Raw genomic sequence first — 20545 nt, forward strand, 5'->3', positions numbered from 1 at the left:
AACCATCTTTCCAAGCAGCCATCATGTTTCCAGTGTCTTTTTCCCCACTTGGAACTGAACTCAGAAGGACATTTCTTCCAACACAAGCATAGCAAGACAGATCTGTAAATTTATGTTGGGTAGTATACACTGCAGGCACATCTTACAACGAGATCTGTAAAGAACATTTCTTTGGAAAGAAATAATACTGCAATGACACATAACTTTTTCACTGTGGTAAATGTAGCATTTGCAAACTCTCTGGGCTAAAATGGACTTTCATACCACAGTTTCAATAACAGTGGTGGGAGTCAATTTTTTTTTACTACTGGTTCCGTGGGCATGGCTTGGTGGGCATGGCATGGCTTGGTGGGCGTGGCTTGGTGGGTGTGGCAGGGGAAGGATACTGCAAAATCCGCATTCCCTCCCGATTAGCTGGGGCTTGCAAGGCAGAGAATAGATGGGGGGGGGTGTGTGTGGGGCCAGTCAGAAGTGGTATTTACCCGTTCTCCGAACCACTCAAAATTTCTGCTACTGGTTCTCCAGAACTGGTCAGAACCTGCTGAATACCACCTCTGCTCAATAAATACCATTACAGATGTCAAGGCGTGTTCCTTCCATGTCTGATCCAAACATCAGAATCTAGGCAGTTGTGGATTTTGAGCATCGGAATAGCTGTTCCATATCCAAAAATGCATTCATACTGCCATTTGTGGGGTTAAAAAAGGCCCAATCTCTTGTCTGAAATGTTGTTTCTAAAGGTGCTAGGAATTTATCTGTAATTAGTTTAATAAAGATAAATCACATTTCTAAAATGAATGCAGAGCCAATTAAGAGCTGAAGTATTAATAAAGGACTATCAAAATCCTTATTTTCTTTTAGGGCTAATCATTCTGCAGAGTTATTTTTTTCAGTAAAGCTACATTAGCTTGTTTGATCAGGAATGAACCTGAATGATCTGGCATTCATCTGATCACTGCCAGGCACCAGAGAGTAGAGAGATTTATTTGATGAAAAATAGAGGCTTATGAAAAGGTGCCACCTACTTTTAATGATAATAAGGATTAAAGTCTCAACAGCAGAGTCCTTCCTTTCAGAGGCATTGTAGATTTTTGTATAATTGAGAACCAAACGATTATAAAAGGAAGAATATGCAACACGCTTTTCTTGAAGAATAAAATCCACTCTGTTCTTTTTCACAGTCAACAGGTTCTGAAGCTCTGACAAAAAATATTGCAGCATTAAATGTATCGGAGATCTCTTGCTCCATTTCAACCATGTTTCCAATACTTAAGGAGTTCTTAAGCAACAGAGCTGAACATAATTTTTCTTTTACACTGTGATGTACTCAATGTACTCAAAAGCAATTTAGCTTTCAAATTCCAAATCTGGATTCAAAGTTACCGTATTTTTCAGAGTATAAGATGCACCCTTTTCCCTCAAAAAAGAGGCTGAAAATCTGGGTACATCTTATACACTGAATACAGCATTTTTTGCCTCCTGAAACTCCGCCCCTTCATCAAAATGGCTGTGCATAGCCTTTAGGAGGCTTTCAGAGTGCTTCTAGGGGCTGGGGAGGCCAGAAATGAGCAAAAAACAGGCAATTTTTTTGCTCAATTCCCCCTCCCTCAGCCCCCAGGAGCACTCTATAAACCTCCTAAAGGCTCCGCATGCCCCCTTTTTTTTGACAAAAATGGGCCTGTTTTTGCAAAAATGGAGCATTTTTTGCTCATCCCCGCTCCCCAAGAGCACTCTACAAGCCTCCTTCATGCCCGTTTTTGGAAAAAAATAACCCAGGCCTGCTTTTGCGAAAAACGGGTCATTTTTGGGAGGTCTGCAGAGTGCAAAAACTTTTTTTTTTATTTGTCTCTTCAAAATCTTGGTGCGTCTTATACTCTGAAAAATACGGTATTTTGTGGAGGCAGGAAGCTAGCGTTCACTCATATTTCTCCAAATAGCAGCATACACACTGAAGGAGAAATATACAGTAAACAATAAATATTATTTCTTGATCTAGATTTTAAAACAGTCTTAATTTCTTCCCATGATATAAGTATATTTCATCCGATGCGTTACAATGAATATAAATCTGGACTGATGACAAATTTGGATGCTATCATTTTTAGTAGCTGTGGACAAGCATAGAACATAAGGTCTGACTTTCACACCACATCAGCCTAAATAAAAGCTTTGGGTGATGAACTATGATGGCTAAAAAATCAGGTCAATTCCATAGCTGCTACCTCTTGGCTTGATGTTCAGAGGAGTCACTTTATTATGTTTAAACAATCCAGGATTTTCAGTGAGGATTCACGGAGAAGTAGATGACCCTGAAAAAGTGGGAGTCAGAGTGGAGATTGGTGGCCAGAAGATAAATTTTGGCTGGGGAAGTCTCTGATAAAAAGAAAGATTGTTGTGGCCCACCAGTGGCCAGAGGAGCTGACAGTAGATTCGGACAATGACGAGGTTGGGGAGGAACATGGGCCAGTCCTGGAGTCTGGGGAAGGCTCTGATGAGTGCTCTGTGTCGGAGACAGAGATGGGGCTAGGGCCATCTGACAGTTATCAGCTGCCTTTGGAGTCAGACATCAGTGAAGCAGATGAACAGCTGGAGCCTGTGCCCAGTGTGGGCATGCACAGAGTTGCCAGATGAAGGGAACAGCTAAGGAACAAGGGTCGACTTAGGAGTAAGGCCACAGGTGGATGGTGAATGGCCCCTACCATAGGCCACAGGTGGATGGTGAATGGCCCCTACCATAGGCCACAGGTGGATGGTGAATGGCCCTTACCATAGGGAATAAAAGAGGAGCGAAAGAGGAGAGGTGTTTGTAGGAGACAATTAATTCATTCCTGCATTCTTGCCAAGTATTGTGGTATCTAAAAGATATCGGCCTGGCCACTCTCCAAGTCGGATAAGGATCAGTAATTGTGAACTATCTTGAAAGACTGTGGGAGGGGAAAGACTTTACTAGACTGGAATTCACTGTTAATTAAATAAAAGGGGTTTATCAGGACAAGGACTCAGCTTCATGCTGCTGGGGAAGAACAAAGATTGTGAAATAACAGCTTCTTGTGAGTAGGCCAAAGAAATGGAGGTTTTTGTCGTTTACTTGTGAATTGAGCGGATGGGAGTCGAAGAGTTTCAAACAAGCTCACAGGCGTAATGCAGCTTATATGGGCATCATTTCTTAATCATTTTAAATACAAGATGAAGTTATTTTTTTTAATAAACAGCAAAAGAGCGATTAGCATGTGATTTTGGCAAACTACAAATGGCCCAGATAGATTTGAAGAAATAAGATTTTGAAATCAATTATAAGAATCCTTTCTGTGGGAAGATGCTGTTCTTTTGAATTCTTAAAAATAAATGATAAAATAGGACTTTAAAGGTTGGATGCCACAGGAAAAACGTGGAGGGATTAAAAATTACAGTTGAAGAGAAGAAAACTTCAATCTGTCTTATAACTGCAGAATTAGCAGAATACTTTAACATTGGATGCCCTGAAGGATGTTTGTAAACAATAGAGTCAGAAGTTAATTTTAAAAAAAATGTCTACCATTTGAAAAGACATTATGGAAGATGTTACAAATCAGAGCATAGAAAAGCTCAAAGAAGTAAGATTGGAAGATGTAGAGAGACCTACGGAATCACCAAGAGTCAGACACGACTGAATGGATAAAATCAACATCAGGACTGCTTTATCATTATGTAATTACACTAATCAAACCTCAAAAATGAATAAAATGTGATATTATAAGTATAATTTTTAAGATTATAAAGTGGCTGTTATGGTTAGTGAAATCTATAATCTAGCTCTTATCAGTTCAATTATAAAATAGGACATTCCAGCATGGAGAGCTACCATCCTTTAATGGTTCAGAAAGGCGACATAGACACCTTTATGAATGCATCACCACAGGGTATAAAGTGTAGGTGGGACACATTCAAGGCATTGGTAGCGAATTATTGAGTAGCATATTATTATAAAAGTGTGTTATCTGAAATAGGAAGCACTCTTAACAAATGATGCAGTCATTTGGCAATGCCACATCCTCGAGGGATGTGCCCATCTGTTGGGATGCATCTTTTAATAAGCATTCCAAATTAAAAGAAAACACATTCCAAATGAATTAAAAAAATAAACTCTTTACTAAATCTGACCTAGTTATTCCTTTAATTTATATATCAGCTCATTTGCCAAGTACCTTTAAAACCCTAAATCAGTGAGGACTAACCTTTTCCGGACCGAGTGCCCAAAATGCAATGGGCGTCTCCCCCCCCGTGCATGTGCTCCCCTGTGCATGCGCCTCCATGCATGCATGGCAGAGCTGAACTGGGGCAACGGCTGCATGCCATCAGAGAGGCCGCTGTGTGCCACCTTTAGCACGTGTGCCATAGGTTCACCATAATGAGCCGAGGTGGCGCAGTGGTTAGGGTGCAGTACTGCAGGCCACTTTAGCTGACTGTGATCTGCAGTTCAGCGGTTCAAATCTCACCGGCTCAAGGAAGACTCAGCCTTCCATCCTTCCGAGGTGGGTGAAATGAGGACCCAGACTGTGGGGGCACGTTGCAGACTCAATTTGCTAAAAAAAATTGTAAACTGCTTAGAGAGGGCTGAAAGCCATATAAAGCGGTATATAAGTCTAATTAATGTTAATGTTAATGTTAATGTTAATGTTAATGTTAATGTTAATGTTAATGTTAATGTTAATGTTAATGTTAATGTTAACGTTAACGTTAACAATAACAATAACAATAACAATAACAATAACAACAACAACAACAACAACAATAATAATAATCACGGCCCTTAAATGGTCAGGCTATCTAAGAAACTACCTTTCCCTTTATAAAACAATCTGACCCTTAAAATCCATTTCTAGCATGAAGGAAAAGGACTCTATTCTCCCAGGATATGGAACACTTTCCTTTAGGAGTTGTGCTTGGTCCCCATTCTCTCAAGCGTTTTGAAATCTGTAAAGTCACATCTCTTTATTTCGTTTTGTAAATTGTTAACTGGATTTAGTATTAATTTTAGCATATGTGTTTAGTATTTTGTATTGCTTTGTTTTTTTTAATGCTTATTTTTTTTCTCTGAAAATCATATTAAATCCTCACAGGAACCGAAAAACAGAGCATTAACTGAATAAGAGTACAGCAAAATGACGGAATAAAATGTTAAAGCCATCCTCAGGCTCCTAATAAGTATTGGCTATTTGTTAAATTAAAATCCAATCCTCAGGGCAAATTATTTTGATTAAAGATCAATCTTTAAGGGAGGAAGTTGTACAAAGGTGAATAGGCCAAGACTGACACTTTGATTAGCTGACAGTGTTCGGTTATGGTTGGTACCACCTTGTAGTTGAGATTCTGTTCTCCTATTGATTGACTTCATATATAGTTATAGTATGAGGCTCTCTCTCTCACACACACACGAAAGGAAAAATGTTAGACCAAGTCTTTTTTGAGGACAGCAGGATGGATCAAAGCATGGTAAAGTACGTATGTCAAAGAATACGTAAGCAAGAATACAGGTAGGTGAGTGGTGTGTGTGTGTGCAAGGGTGGGTTCCTGCCAGTTCTAAGCTCTTCTATAGATGAGGTTCCACAAATCTACAGTACCATTTAGAACCGGTTCCAGCTCCCTCCCCCCACCCGTCCGAACATCATCAAGATGAAGAGCGAGAGGAGGAATTCTGGGAGTTGAAGTCCACAAGTCTTAAAGCTGTCAAGTTTGAACACCACCGGGTGTTTTTTTCTAAAGGGTTAGGGGTGCAAGGGTCTTGTAACTTGACAGCTTTAAGACTTGCACACTTCAATGCCAGAGTTTCTGAGCCAACATTTTGGTTGTTAAGCAAGAGGGTTGTTAAGTGAGTTTCACCACATTTTACAAGTTGGCCACACTCACTCAGTCACAAGGTCGGCAAGCCACTCCTACCCAGTCACATGGTCGGCAAGCCACTTCCACAAAGCAGGACACACCTACAGAAGAGGTTCTAAAAATTTTTGAAACCCACCACTGTGTATGTGTGTGTTTGTGTGTGTTTCTCCTTAAATCTTATTGTGGACTGATTAATTGGGAATATTCAACATGCTAAAATTTAAGCCGGATTTAGAAAAAAAAAAGTGCTATACCCAAACAAATTACCGATAATGATCATGTCTTAACCTAATGACTTGTTTCACAAAATATGCTAAACTAAGCCTGGGTCATATAAAGTGTTGTATCAAAACCTACAGAACTTCATTTTAGTCTGATCTAACATGCCAAGCTACTATAGTTAGGGTTAGGGTCTGAAAGACTGCACTTCAACACAAGAATTTTGAGTGTTCCAGGACTTCAGAGTCAAATGTCACGATAGCTGAAAATTCACACTCTTGCTATGATAAAAATAATGGCTCAGAATCTAGTCTTTATCATCCTGGTTTGAGAGTTAACTCTAATGGCTTAACATTCTTATTTTTCTACATAAAACTTTCAAAATCTTTTTCCAGAGCTACTATTTGTCTGTTTTTATAATGCCTAAAGCCGTGATGATGAATCCAGCGCCCTGATAGCATGCAAGTTGTGCATGTTTGCATGCCTGGTCTTTGGGTCTCTGCTGTGCATGGGGGTGGGGGCATGTGGGGGCCCGCATGTGCATGTGTGTGGAGAATGTGCACTTTCCATTTATTAGACTTGTATGGCTAACTTGTGCAGGGGTGCATTACATTTTGGGGGTTTGGGTCAGAGGTGGGTTCCTACCAGTTCGCACCTATTTGGTAGAACCGGTTCGTCAAATCTACTGAACCAGTTAGAAGAGGTTCCACCAGTGGACCCGGAAAGCAGGCCACACCTACAGAAGAGGTTCCAAAATTTTTTGAAACCCACCACTGGTCCTTGGATATGATTATTCTACACTATCATGCTCATATTTATAAAACTCAGTGCCTCTGTGAAAGGTAAGGATGACTACTGCGTTTGTGGTGCAATCAGAACATTGCGTGTGTTGAAGTTGTTTTAACGCAAACCAAAGATGCCTTTTAAAAAACAAGTTTACATCCTATTCTTATGCATGCCAGTGCTGTGTGTGAGGCAATTTAAGGTGGTTCTGACAAGGGTCGTCGGCATCTTCATATCCGGTCACATGGGTGGCAAGCCACTCCCATCCGGTCACATGGATGGCAAGCTACTCTCACAAAGGAGGCCACACTCACAGAGTAGGTTCAAACCATTTTTGAAACCCACCACTGGTTTGGGTCTATGCTTTGGACCCTCGGTCTGGAAAAGGTTAGCCATTACTGGCCTAAGGGAAAGAGGGCTTTACACATGAAGTCACTTAACAATCACTTGTTCAGCAACCGTTCAAATTTATGATGGTACTGAACAAGGAGACTTATGACCGATCCTCACGGTTATGGCTGTCAAAGCATCTCTGCAGTCATATGCTTTTGATTTGAACAACTGGCAAGCCGCTCGCAGTAATGATGGTCAGAGTGTCCCATAGTCATTTGCAACCTTTCCTGCCAGCTTCCAACCTGCAGAGTCAATGGGGAAGCCAGCTGGATGTCACAAGTGGCTACCATATGATGTTGCACTTAGAGATCCTATGGAATTTGCTTAACAATGACAACTGTAACTGCTGTTGTAAGTCAGCAGAATAATGTGATATTTCCCTGCAAGACCATGTCATTTAGCAACAGAGTTTCTGGTCTCTATTACTGTGATTAAGCAAAGACTACCTATATTTATTTTGAAACCTAAGCTGCACAATTACCTATGTCGATTTCAGTCATAATATATAACAGTTGAAAGAATTATATTCAGGACAATCACTATCCACAACTGGGTGATTTCAGTTCTGTGTCCTTGGAACACGGTAGTGTTTGCTGAGGTACCTCTAGCTGAATGCCCCCTCATTTTAAACCAGGTTTTTTTTGCATGCTTTTCTTTTTCCATTATTTATTTATATATATTTGTTTTTGTAGATTTTCACGGGTACAGGTATGCAGGTTTTGGTGTATTCGGGTCTTTTCCCGTGTAAGATTGAGAGTATCTTGGCGACGTTTCGACGAGGTCCCACTCGTCATCTTCAGGCTGGTGTCTTCGGCTCGTGTTTGCGCGCATGGGAAAAGACCCAAATACACCAAAACCTGCATGCATACATGTACATGTACATGTACATGTACATGTACATGTACATGTACATGTACATATACATATACATATACATATACATATACATATACATATACATATACATATACATATACATATACATATACATATACATATACATCATATACATATACATCATATACATATACATATACATATACATATACATATACATATACATATACATATACATATACATATACATATACATATACATATACATATACATATACATATACATATACATATACATATACATATACATATACATATACATATACATATACATATACATATACATATACATATACATATACATATACATATACATATACATCATATACATATACATATACATATACATATACATATACATATACATATACATATACATATACATATACATATACATATACATATACATATACATATACATATACATATACATATACATATACATATACATATACATATACATATACATATACATATACATCATATACATATACATCATATACATATACATATACATATACATATACATATACATATACATATACATATACATATACATATACATATACATATACATCATATACATATACATATACATATACATATACATATACATATACATATACATATACATATACATATACATATACATATACATATACATATACATATACATATACATATACATATACATATACATATACATATACATATACATATACATATACATATACATATACATATACATCCTGATTCTATAAAAAAGAAACATTTCACTAATGGGAAAAAAAGAACCCAATAACACTGTAAACATTTGGTTAAGAAGATAGAGGCTATGTGTCTGGGCAAGAAAGACAGGATAGTTTGAATGAGAAGCTATAAGTGGAATTAAAGTATGGGAGGCATACTTGTTCATATGTGTATGAACAAGTAGAAAAGAGAGAAAAATGGATATGCATGAAATTCTCTAACAATGTAGAGAATATATTTTTGTATATGTCTATTTTTAGGTGAAAGGATATGAGCATTTTAGTTTGAGCATGAATCACAGAGGAGGAAGTATTGAAGGATACATGGATGATGAGAGAGAGAGAGAGAGAGAGAGAGAGAGAGAGAGAGAGAGAGAGAGAGAGAGAGAGAGAGAGAGAGAGAGAGAGAGAGAGAGAGAGAGAGAGAGAGAGAGAGAGAGAAAACAAGCAAGGTCTCAACCACATTTAGTTTTTAGTTTAGATTTGGCTAAAATCACAGCTAGTATATAGCCCCCAACTACTTCCCCTCAACCTATCAATGCCTCCTTTACCAAGATACAAAATAATAGGTCCATTCATTTAAAAAGATTCAAAAGAATATTAAATACAGCAAAGCGTAAACTTGCTTTCGTCAATGTGCTATGCTCCAGTTATGTTAAGACAGCAACCTCCTAGCATTCCCAGCCAACCATGGACATTTTTTGGAAATTTATCAAGTTGCAGTCTCAATCCAAAGGGCACCAGACTGGGGAAAGTTAGTTTATATTACAAAGATTGATTGATTTTGTACTTACTGTGCCCCACCACAGAGCATCTGCATATGTAGAAAACTGAGCATTTGCATCTTTTTCAACCAGATAGACAAGGAAGGATGAAAAAATAAGTACTAAAAATCCAATGTACCAAGCTGTGATTAATTCCTGTAAGATAAAATAAGAATTAAAATATAAACATTTCTGATAATTTATCTGAATTTGTGTATTTGTTGGAATATAAGATTAATAGAGTTCATTTTAGCTAAATGTGAAAAGTTCCTTGAGTATACAAATTATCCCTTAAATTACAAATATAATTATTCATGCTGTTTCAGGGCTTCAGAATTCAAACTACTTCATTTATGCCAGAAGTTGGATAGTTCTAGTGGGCTTTTTAATTTTTTTGTTCAATCAGCAGAACTTATTTCTATGACAAAAGAGAATTTCTATTATAATGTATAGATTTCAAACACACATAAGACCACACAAGTTTTTCAATAAGAATAATTTGTTTTATGGTTCTTTGACTTCTGAAGTTAGAAGGGGTGGATGGAGAGAGTGATAGATGGATAACACATGCACACACTCATGAAAGGTCAATACACATCAAAATATTGCTGTCAGTCCTGCAATTATATTCCTTTTAGAATTTTGGCCTGCCACACTGTCTTATTTCATTATGCTTTTTCAGTAGTATAGTTGATGGGAGGAGGGAATAGAAAGGAGTAGGATTGTGGAATGTGTTGTTGTCATTCTTTTCTAGAAGACCAAGGTTATCTTTTGTCTCCGCACTTTTACACCTGACCGGAAGTAGCTGGGTGGAGATGCCAGCGTGGAAGAAGAAGATTGGACCATGTGATGGATTTGTGGGTGTGGGGACAAGATCATGAACTTTTAACTGGGTGGAATTCTGATGTAATTTCCAGAATTGGGATTACACAGATGTGCTAAGATGTCTGCTTTATTAAATTGGAACTTTAAGGTTCATTTAGCGTTGGACTCTGATTTAATTCTACAAGATACTTGGAATGCTGACATTTGCAAGTTATTTGGATCATTCATTTAAATTTGGAATTCTCTTTTTTTGCAGCATATATTCAATACATTCACAAAAATGAAATATATGGATGGGCCCCTACCTTACTATGTGCGTAAACCACTGAGCCTAACAATTTCCAAGTTCCTCCTCTTCGGTCCATGCGTACCATACGAAGAATCTGTAGGAAACGAAGACTTCTGAGTGCTGATGTTGCAAAAATATTACCCTGAGTTTTTGCAGAAACAACTGCTATTGAAGCGATGAGAACAATGATGTCTGAAAAAAAATACATCACAAAATATATTAATGCAGATATGGACATTGTATAGTCAATTACATGCCAGCATCTGATGAATTGGATTATTGTTGTTTAATGTTAAATATTAATTAGTTATTAGGAACTGAAATTATTGGTTAATAGTATTAATAGTACTCATCTCTTAGAGAAAATGTTGACTGCTGATGCTGATAAATTCTAGCATTTCTCAATTAAGTTGACTACCTGGTGATTACCCAACTTTACATAGAAACTCTATCACATTATTCTTAAGGCTCAATTTAATTTGGTGTACTCTTTAAAAACCAACCTGGGAGAAATTATCTAGATTAGCCAAACCACTTAGCAGCATTTAGGAATTGTCAGATGATAATAGCAAAGAGTAATCCTTGAGAAGGAATCTCTGAATAAGAAAGATACTCATAGATATTATAATCAAATACACAAGAATATCCTTTGAAGAAAAAACACTCTTTAAATCCCTGGACTTTCTGAGGTAATTTATATTAAAGTTGCAATTAATTTCTTTTTGCACATCAAATGAGTTAAATAATTTATCTTTAATTATTATGTTTATTTAGTAGCAATAATCCATACGTGATTACTGATAGCTTTACTCCAAGTTAATTTGCTGGTGTGATGGATACTTGGTATGATCCAGATGGCAAAAATTACAAAACAATCATAATCACGTGAGTGCTTGTAGGTGGTTATCATACGTATGATTTGTTCAAGCTTATTCATAAATATATTGTGGGATGGAGCCATGCAAAATATCCAGTGGCAAAGTTGAAAACATCCTTTAAAAACCCACTTACAATCTGCTCAAGTGATGGTGATATATTGATATATGTTTGGGATAAGTGACAAAGAAACTGAGGGACAATTGAAGTAATTATATCAGTATCATGTACTTGACTATTAAATTTATATGCATGCAATTTATATTATTAAGGAAGCAACATAACGGTTTATAAACACGATTTGATGTCTGATAAGATATATTAAGGCAGTATTCAGATCAGAGGTGGGTTCCTACCAGTTCACACCTATTCGGTAGAACTGGTTCGTCAAATCTACCGAACCAGTTAGAAGAGGTTCCACCAGTGGACCTGGAAAGCAGGCCACACCTACACAAGAGGTTCCAAAATTTTTTGAAACCCACCACTGGTCCTTGGATATGATTATTCTACACTATCATGCTCATATTTATAAAACTCAGTGCCTCTGTGAAAGGTAAGGATGACTACTGCGTTTGTGGTGCAATCGGAACATTGCGTGTGTTGAAGTTGTTTTAACGCAAACCAAAGATGCCTTTTAAAAAACAAGTTTACATCATATTCTTATGCATGCCAGTGCTGTGTGTGAGGTAATTTAAGGTGGTTCTGACAAGTGTCGTCGGCATCTTCATATCTGGTCACATGGGTGGCAAGCCACTCCCATCCAGTCACATGCGTGGCAAGCCACTCCCACAAAGGAGCCACACCCACAGAGTAGGTTCGAACAATTTTTGAAACCCACCACTGATTCAGATTCTCATATTCTGATAATATTTTTCCTCAGTTATTTTGTTTATAGTGCAGCATTTTTCTCTTAAACTGACTTTGCTTACAGGCAACTTAAGTTACTTAACTGGTATATCTTAAGGAAATTATCTGAATGTTATTGTCTGATTTCTTTCAGAGGTTGTAATACAATGCCAAATTATTCAGAGCATTCTGTATGTGGGAATCTTGTTAATTAACAATTTGGGAAATAGACATTTCAGTTCTTCCTGTATTTGTCGTCCTGTTTCAACAGCTTTGTCTTTTAAGATAAAAGGAACTGAAGTACCTTCAAAAGTACATCAGACGTCACAATAATTCTGAATGATGCAGATACTACCATAATAGGTGAAAATTGATTTCTACTTTTGCTGCTATAATACTGTTCTAAGATAGAAAGGATTCAGAAAATTGGATAATTTACTTGAATTTCCTACTTTGGGCATCTAATACATCCTGAGCATTCTAACAGTGTGAAAGAGAACAATTTAATGTTAGTTTTCCTTATGTCTGTCTCAATCAAAATAAATTGACTACAGTACTAAGACTTTCTTCACATTAAATAGGTTTTCAATATGACAACCCCATGAACTGAATTACTTAATTTCTCCTCCTTTCTTGTCAAGAATTTATCTAGTCATATTTTGAACTTATTTTGAATAAAGATTAGTTTAAGCTACTCCTCTTTGGGATTCCTTTTGTTGATTAAAAATCAATAGAAAAAAAAAAGAATGAATAAAGCTACCCAGTCACCTTATTATAAAAATGTAATAAATAAATAAAATAAAGTTTAAACAAATAACTCAGTATTTTCAATGGTGTTTTCAACACACACACAGTGTGTATGTATATATGAACATTATATGTGAATGTAGGATTCAATACAACTTGTCTTAGACTAAAAATTATTCTGTACATGCAAAAGTAAGTAAGTAATAAGTACTTTATCTTCCTAAAAAGCATTATATGAAAGCCTTGATTAACTCTGATAAGTGGCAGAGGGCAATGTCCATGGTGTCATTTGGACACCCAGGGCATAGGGATGACTTTGAGATAGAAATGTAAGAGGATAAATGATGAAAATTAATGAAATAAAATGGAATGGAATGAAATAAATTATATAGATATGCTACATGGGAAATCAGGAGAATAATAATACATTTGAATGTAGTCTGATCTCGTGGAAGGGAGTTAATGAATACTTGCAATAGAATGAAATGAGTGATTTAATTATGAATGAAAAACCTAAAGTATATGTCAAGAGAAAATAAATTGGTATCCTTCAGGGTGTGCTGTGAGTGCATATAGAAATAGAAATCCATTGGCTGGTGATAATTATATGTGCATTTCTGTGAATAGTGATAATGGAAGAACCAGAGATGAGTTTTGGGAAAAAATTGTAACATTCTGAATAAATGTAATTCTAGGGAAAAAATATCCTGCTATGTGACAGGTGAGAAGAGCAGGTATATTAAAAGTAATTAGAATACTTAGAGATTCAGGAATAAATGCTATGGGGCCCAATGACACTCTGCAAAAAGGTCTACTTATTTTGAGTATGTCATTTAAGAATAAGCACTCAAGTACAAAACATAATCACCTAAAGGTGGGTGAGGAGGACCAAATGAGAAAATGTGCCTGAGGCTATTGTGATACAAGCTCTTACATTCTTTCAAGCAGCGTTGCTGTTCTGTCCCAAGCCTCTACAATATATATGGACACAGACTTGGCTGTCTGCCACGACTAAGGAGGGAGATAAGCAACCCCTTGAATAGGAGCCCAGAAAGCTATCTCTATGAAACAAAGCTTGAACTCACGAAATTCTCCCAATCTTTCTCTAGGGCTGGATCAGTAAATTGTTGTTTCCTGCAAAATTCCCCTCCTGGCGCCCCACCTATAAGTTCTCCGGGAGGGGCAACTCAGTAGCCACCTGTTCCTATTTTCTTCTGTGACCCTTTTTCCAAAGCTGCTCCCTCCTCCTCGCAGCCCTACGCATACGTACGTCAGAGACAGCCTCCCTCTATTCTTCCTCACTGCTCCCTGACTCAGACGCCACCTGGTGGCCAACAGGCCTCTCTAATCCCTGTTCTGACTCCGAACACCCCCCAGAGTCTTCCTCAGCCTCCAGGGCAGTCCCATAGTGTTCATCGCTGTCAGATTCCACCAACAGCTCAGTCGGCCGCTGTTGGGCCACAACATTTGCAAACATACAAATATGAAAGGTTGGCCTGTGCGTCATGGTAAAGCAATGAATGCTTCATCATTTTGGCATCATTTTAATTAGAAATGGAGGCTTACGTACTCATGGCATAGGAAAGAATCTAAATCTGAAAGCATAATGGGTTGTTTATAATGAAAGAATCAACAAATTAGTGAAGCATGCAAGAGAGATGAGAGATTATGAATGTGGGGGATGCACAATTTTAAGATAGGATAATGGGTAGATCTGAGATGTTAACATAGGGGGAAAAAAATCTAAGAAATAAGAAATAAAAAATGTATGTCCTACATGAAAATAAAACCCTCAGAAGATAAATGCCTCTCCCAACAGAATGAACAGAAAGTAGAAATAAGAAAAGAAAACGTATTTCTTGTTAACACCACAAAGTAAAATGAATTGCTATTTGTACATTTTAAAAGGTAGAGAAAATGCAGTGATTTTTCTAAAAAAACAACAACACCTGTTTTGGAAGTGGATAAAGAGGATTAAACAAGGGTTGTCCAATACAGCCAATGGATTTTTTTTTTAAAAAAAACAGTAATGGAAATGATTTGTGATAAAACTGAAGCGAGGAAATGTTGGAAGGAATATTTTAGAAACCCCTATGGAGATGACAGTAGTGCGGCACACAGCTAGCAGCACCTGGATCTCTTTTTGCATTTAAATCAACCTTTGATGCAACAACCTTGGTTTTTTTAAAATCACACGTCTAGCTTTGTTTCAAAGGAATACTAAAACCTTATTTAAAAACAGGTCTATTGCTGTTTCCAAAGACTGCATCCTAGGGTGGCCACAAGAGAGATCAGTGATATCAAAAAACAGGGGCCATGACCAGACATACAACATACCGCTTTTTGCAGGTATGTGGCACGGGTAAAAAGATTGGTCCTTGAAAACAAACAAGATTTAAGAAGAGGTACAATTACCTATTCTATGAATTGCACTTTATAGGTGGTCTAAGAACAATTACTCCAATAATTATGTATGTGTTCAGTTGATTTATTTATTTTTCCTCATTAAGGGCAAGATGTTGAACCTCAGCAGTGACATCACGATTAGGCACCAAAGTAAAATTCTTCACCAGAATATTGTGATGTAGTTCCTCTATCTCATCTTACATGCTGATTTGATTTTTCTTCTGATCTCTACCCTGAACGATCTACTCAACAATCTCCATGAAGCAACTATAGCACTCTTAGTTTGGACAGAGAAATGATTTAATTCAGAACAACCAAAAAGTGAAATGCGTTCCCATATTATACGACAGTTGACCAGGGTGGTACAAATTCATGCTTTTGGTGGCCAAAGACTTTTAATAGTCAACACAGTTAGCTCTCAACTCTTACTAGGAGGTGCAGATATAATACAGCGAAGGAAAAAGCAAACACAACAGCTAAATATACGGGTAGTCCTCAACCAACAACCACAAAATGTTAATACATTTTGTGTTAATACCACTTTAGAATGTGTTAATACCACTTTATAATGCCTTGGTAAGGCCACACTTGGAATACTGCATTCAGTTTTGGTCACCATGATGTAGAAAAGATGTGGAGACTCTAGAAAGAGTGCAGAGAAGAGCAACAAATATGATTAGGGGACTGGAGACTAAAACATATGAAGAACGGTTGCAGGAACTGGGTATGTTTAGTTTAAGAGAAAGAAGGACTAGGGGAGACATCATAGCAATGTTCCAATATCTCAGGGGTTGCCACAAAGAAGAGGGAGTCAAATTATCCTCTAAGGCACCTGAAGGTAGAACAAGAAGCAATGGGTGGAAACTAATCAAGGAGAGAAGCAACTTAGAACTGAGGACAAATTTCCTGACAGTTAGAACAATTAATCAATTAATCAGTGGAACAACTTGCCTCCAGAAGTTGTGAATGCCCCAACACTGGAAGTCTTTAAGAAGATGTTGGATAGCCATTTGTTTGAAACGGTATAGGGTTTCCTGCCTAGGCAGGGGGTTGGACTAGAAGACCTCCAAGGTCCCTTCCAACTCTGCTATTGTATTGTATTGTATTGTAAAATTTTGAGCTCAAAATTTCTATTGTTACGTGAGACATTTGTTAAGTTGACCCATTTTACAACTTTGTCTACCTCAGTTGCTAAGGGGATCACTGAGGTTGATAAGTTAGTAACTCGGTTGTTAAATGAATCTGGCTTCCCCGTTGACTTTGCTTGTCAGAAGGTTGCAATGACCCTGGGACACAGCAACAGTCATAAATAACCAGCTGCTAAGGATCTGAAATTTGATCCCATGATCATGGAGATGTTGCAAAAGGTTATTACTGTGAAAAATGTCCCTTTTTTTCATTGCTGCTGTTACTTTGAATGGTCACTGAATGAAGTGTTGTAAGTCGAGGGCTATCTGTACATATTTGATGTATCTTCAGAGGAATTCAGAAGTGGGTTCCTACCAGTTCGCACCTATTCGGTAGAACCGGTTCGTCAAATCTACCGAACCGGTTAGAAGAGGTTCCACCAGTGGACCCAGAAAGCAGGCCACACCTACAGAAGAGGTTCCAAAAATCTTTGAAACCCACCACACTGGTCCTTGGAAATGATTATTCTACACTATCATGCTCATATTTATAAAACTCAGTGCCTCTGTGAAAGGTAAGGATGACTACTGCGTTTGTGGTGCAATCAGAACATTTCGTGTGTTGAAGTTGTTTTAATGCAAACCAAAGATGCCTTTTAAAAAACACGATTATACCATATTCTTATGCATGCCAGTGCTGTGTGTGAGGTAATTTAAGGTGGTTCTGACAAGTGTCGTCGGCATCTTCATATCCGGTCACATGGGCGGCAAGCCACTCCCATCCGGTCACATGGGCGGCAAGCCACTCCCACAAAGGAGGCCACACCCACAGAGTAGGTTCGAACAATTTTTGAAACCCACCACTGGAGGAACTGTATACTTTTGCTCCTCTTACCCTTGTAAATATTAAACTAAATATAATAATGTTTCATTATGCCAGTTGACCTGAGTATATCTCTCTTTTAACGAGCACAAGACATTGCATTAACTTAAAACAAAGCAAAGCCTCAATTTTATTTATTTTAACATACATATGCATCATTTTTCAATGGTAAGTACTCTCTAAAGATCTTTTAAAATGGTACAGTTTAATACAGATTGGATCCAACAGATTTAGTCTATTTGCAGATCGGTCTCCAGCTGACTTGGAAACATTCCATCTGAATATATATTACGTGTTTTCCAGTTTGTTGCTTGCTCAGAGTTCTATTTCTAGCTCTGGGATTTTCCTATCATTAGATGATGTGAAAGAAAAATAAAATAAAAGCAGGGATATCAAAAGGCAATTATACTGTATTTAGCTTATTATTCTGATTTTACATAGTTCTGTTTTAGAACTATTCTAAGCCATTCATCTCAGTTTTTGGTTGCTTGTTTATCTTTGTTCTGTGTTGTGAAAGCCTTGTGGCAGTTTGCATTGTTCTCTATTTCTATTCAATGGTACTTGCCTAAGAGATATCATGTTTTTGGTTACTCTGACAATCTGAAGATTTAATTGCATTTAGTAAGCTAAAGAATGACATACATGGTGTGGGAAGTTATCATTCAGCCCTCTCCCAGAAAAATGAAATATCCTAGGAAATATTGAAAAGGCAGAATATTTCTCTGGATATGAAAAGAAAGAAACATGTTTTAAAAGACAGAATAGTTGCCTGTAGCTTCCTGCCCATCCCCACTGTTAATGGGCCATTAAGAAGGCCAAGCTAGATCCTTTTACATAATAAAGACTTCACCACTGCAGTCCCAGGGGGGATGGGAGTAAAGGCATGATAATATTGGCCCTTTACTCAACTGACCACATGGCACCTGAGAACTCAACTAAACCTGGATTCAAAACACAGCCCAGAGAGTTGCCCCTGCATGGCCCTATGGGAGTCTGACAACCAATCAGAATACATTTCTTACACAGGAACAGGAAACAGAGAGGTGGGACTGAACAGGTTATAAAAAGCCTAGCAAGCCTCTCCCTCAGCCCTTCTCTTCTTCTCCACCAACATTGAAGCATGTGATCACCTTTTCTGTTCAGGGCTCAAGCCATGTGGCCCTGTCCAACAATAAACCATCTTTCCAAGCAGCCTCCATGTCTCCAGTGTCTTTTTCCCCACTTGGAGCCGAACCCAGAAGGACATTTCTTTCATCAATGGATTTTCAAAATGCAAGAAACGTATGTATTTTAAGCACAATACTGCAAAGTGCCACAAATGTCAACTGAGAAGGAAAACAAGCTAAATATACATACAGGAAGTCTTTGACTTACAACCATTTATGTAGTGACTCTTACAACAGCACTGGAAAAAGTACTTATGACTGTTTTTCACACTTATAAATGTTACAGCATCCCCATGGTCATGCAATCAAAATTCATACGCTTGGCAACTGGCATGTATTTATGACAGTTGCAATGTCTCAATCAAATCACTTTTGGTGAACCTCTGATAAGCAAAATCCACGGAGAAGCCAGATGCACTTAATAACCATGTTACCAACTTAACAACTGCAGTGATTCACTAAACCATTGTTGCAAGTAAGGTTATAAAATGGGGCAAATTTCACTTAACAACTGTCCTTCTTAGCAATGGACATTTTGGGCTCAGTTGCGGTTGTAAGTTGAGCACTACCTGTAATCAACACAACTTTTAGTGGACCACCAACCTCCACTGGGTTGCCAGGAAAGATTGTTATAAGATGGCAAAGACATGAAAATGGTTACTTCAACACATAACTCTAAATGGTATGAACCACAGATATCACTCCCAGTGTTGCAGTGGTGGGTTTCAAAAATGGTTGGAACCTACTCTGTGGGTGTGGCCTCCTTTGTGGGAGTGGCTTGCCACCCATGTGACCAGATGGGAGTGGCTTGCTGCCCATGTGACCGGATATGAAATTATGAATTAGTACTTAGCTCGGTCCAAGTAACTATTCAGAAGTTAGTGGTTAGAAGCAATTGTAAAGCAAGATATGGAATTAAAACCAGAAATATTTTGTTGGCTATTTGAAAGGGAGTATAATATATATTTAATTTTACACATGTTAGCAGCTGCTGGAATTGTGTTTGTACAACAGTGGAAAAACAGATACGTAAATGAATAAATATTACAATGTGCAGGAATAAATAAATTGACAATTAAAATCAAGAAGGCTTTGAATACTTTTTCACATGGGATTGGTTTTAGCAATTGCCAACTAATGGAAACAGAAATTAGAAATCCAAAAGTATGAAAGAAAACACCAATTATGTAAGGAAAGGTCCCTAAAACGTATAAGGAAATATTACTAGATCATTATTAATGTGTAGATAACTGCAGGACATTACACACCCACCAATGGTGGGTTTCAAACATTTTTGGAACCTCTTCTGTAGTGTGGCCTGCTTTCCCGGTCCACTGGTGGAACCTCTTTTAACCGGTTCGGTAGATTTGACGAACCGGTTCTACCGAATAGGTGCGAACTGGTAGGAACCCACCTCTGCAGTGTTGGTACCAACGGGGACATCTGTATAATATTGATATAGCAGCTCACATCTCTATCTCAAACTGCTTTTGGTTAAGACTAGTCCTTCTGTATGTAGTGGTGCTCAGCAGCAAAATATAGTTTCCCAGCACACTGCAACGACTAACTGCTGGGAATATATGGTTTATTGATCTCAGCTTGTCTTGATCTTAAAATAGATCCAGATAATTTCTATCCAATCGTTAAAGACACTAAAAGGCTTGTAATAGATTTATCAGCTATCCAAACATGATACTGTAGTTGAAATGGCAGAAA

General features: G+C 37.7%; 1 protein-coding gene across 1 annotated transcript in view; it reads right to left on the reverse strand.

Annotated features, from left to right (window-relative positions):
- KCNQ5 (potassium voltage-gated channel subfamily Q member 5) overlaps positions 1 to 20545 on the reverse strand; it is a 337074-nt gene that overhangs the window by 53696 nt on the left and 262833 nt on the right. Inside the window, exons 4-5 of the mRNA XM_087719161.1 lie at positions 10795 to 10970; positions 9695 to 9820 (exon numbers count right to left, since the gene is read on the reverse strand). Coding sequence (XP_087575287.1) covers positions 9695 to 9820; positions 10795 to 10970 — 302 coding nt within the window. The remainder of the gene's footprint in view (positions 1 to 9694; positions 9821 to 10794; positions 10971 to 20545) is intronic.

Source organism: Thamnophis sirtalis, unplaced genomic scaffold (assembly GCF_051295495.1).
Source record: "Thamnophis sirtalis isolate CommonGarterSnake01/CBP01778 unplaced genomic scaffold, rThaSir2_p1.2 scaffold_6, whole genome shotgun sequence".
Classification (NCBI taxonomy): domain Eukaryota; kingdom Metazoa; phylum Chordata; class Lepidosauria; order Squamata; family Natricidae; genus Thamnophis; species Thamnophis sirtalis.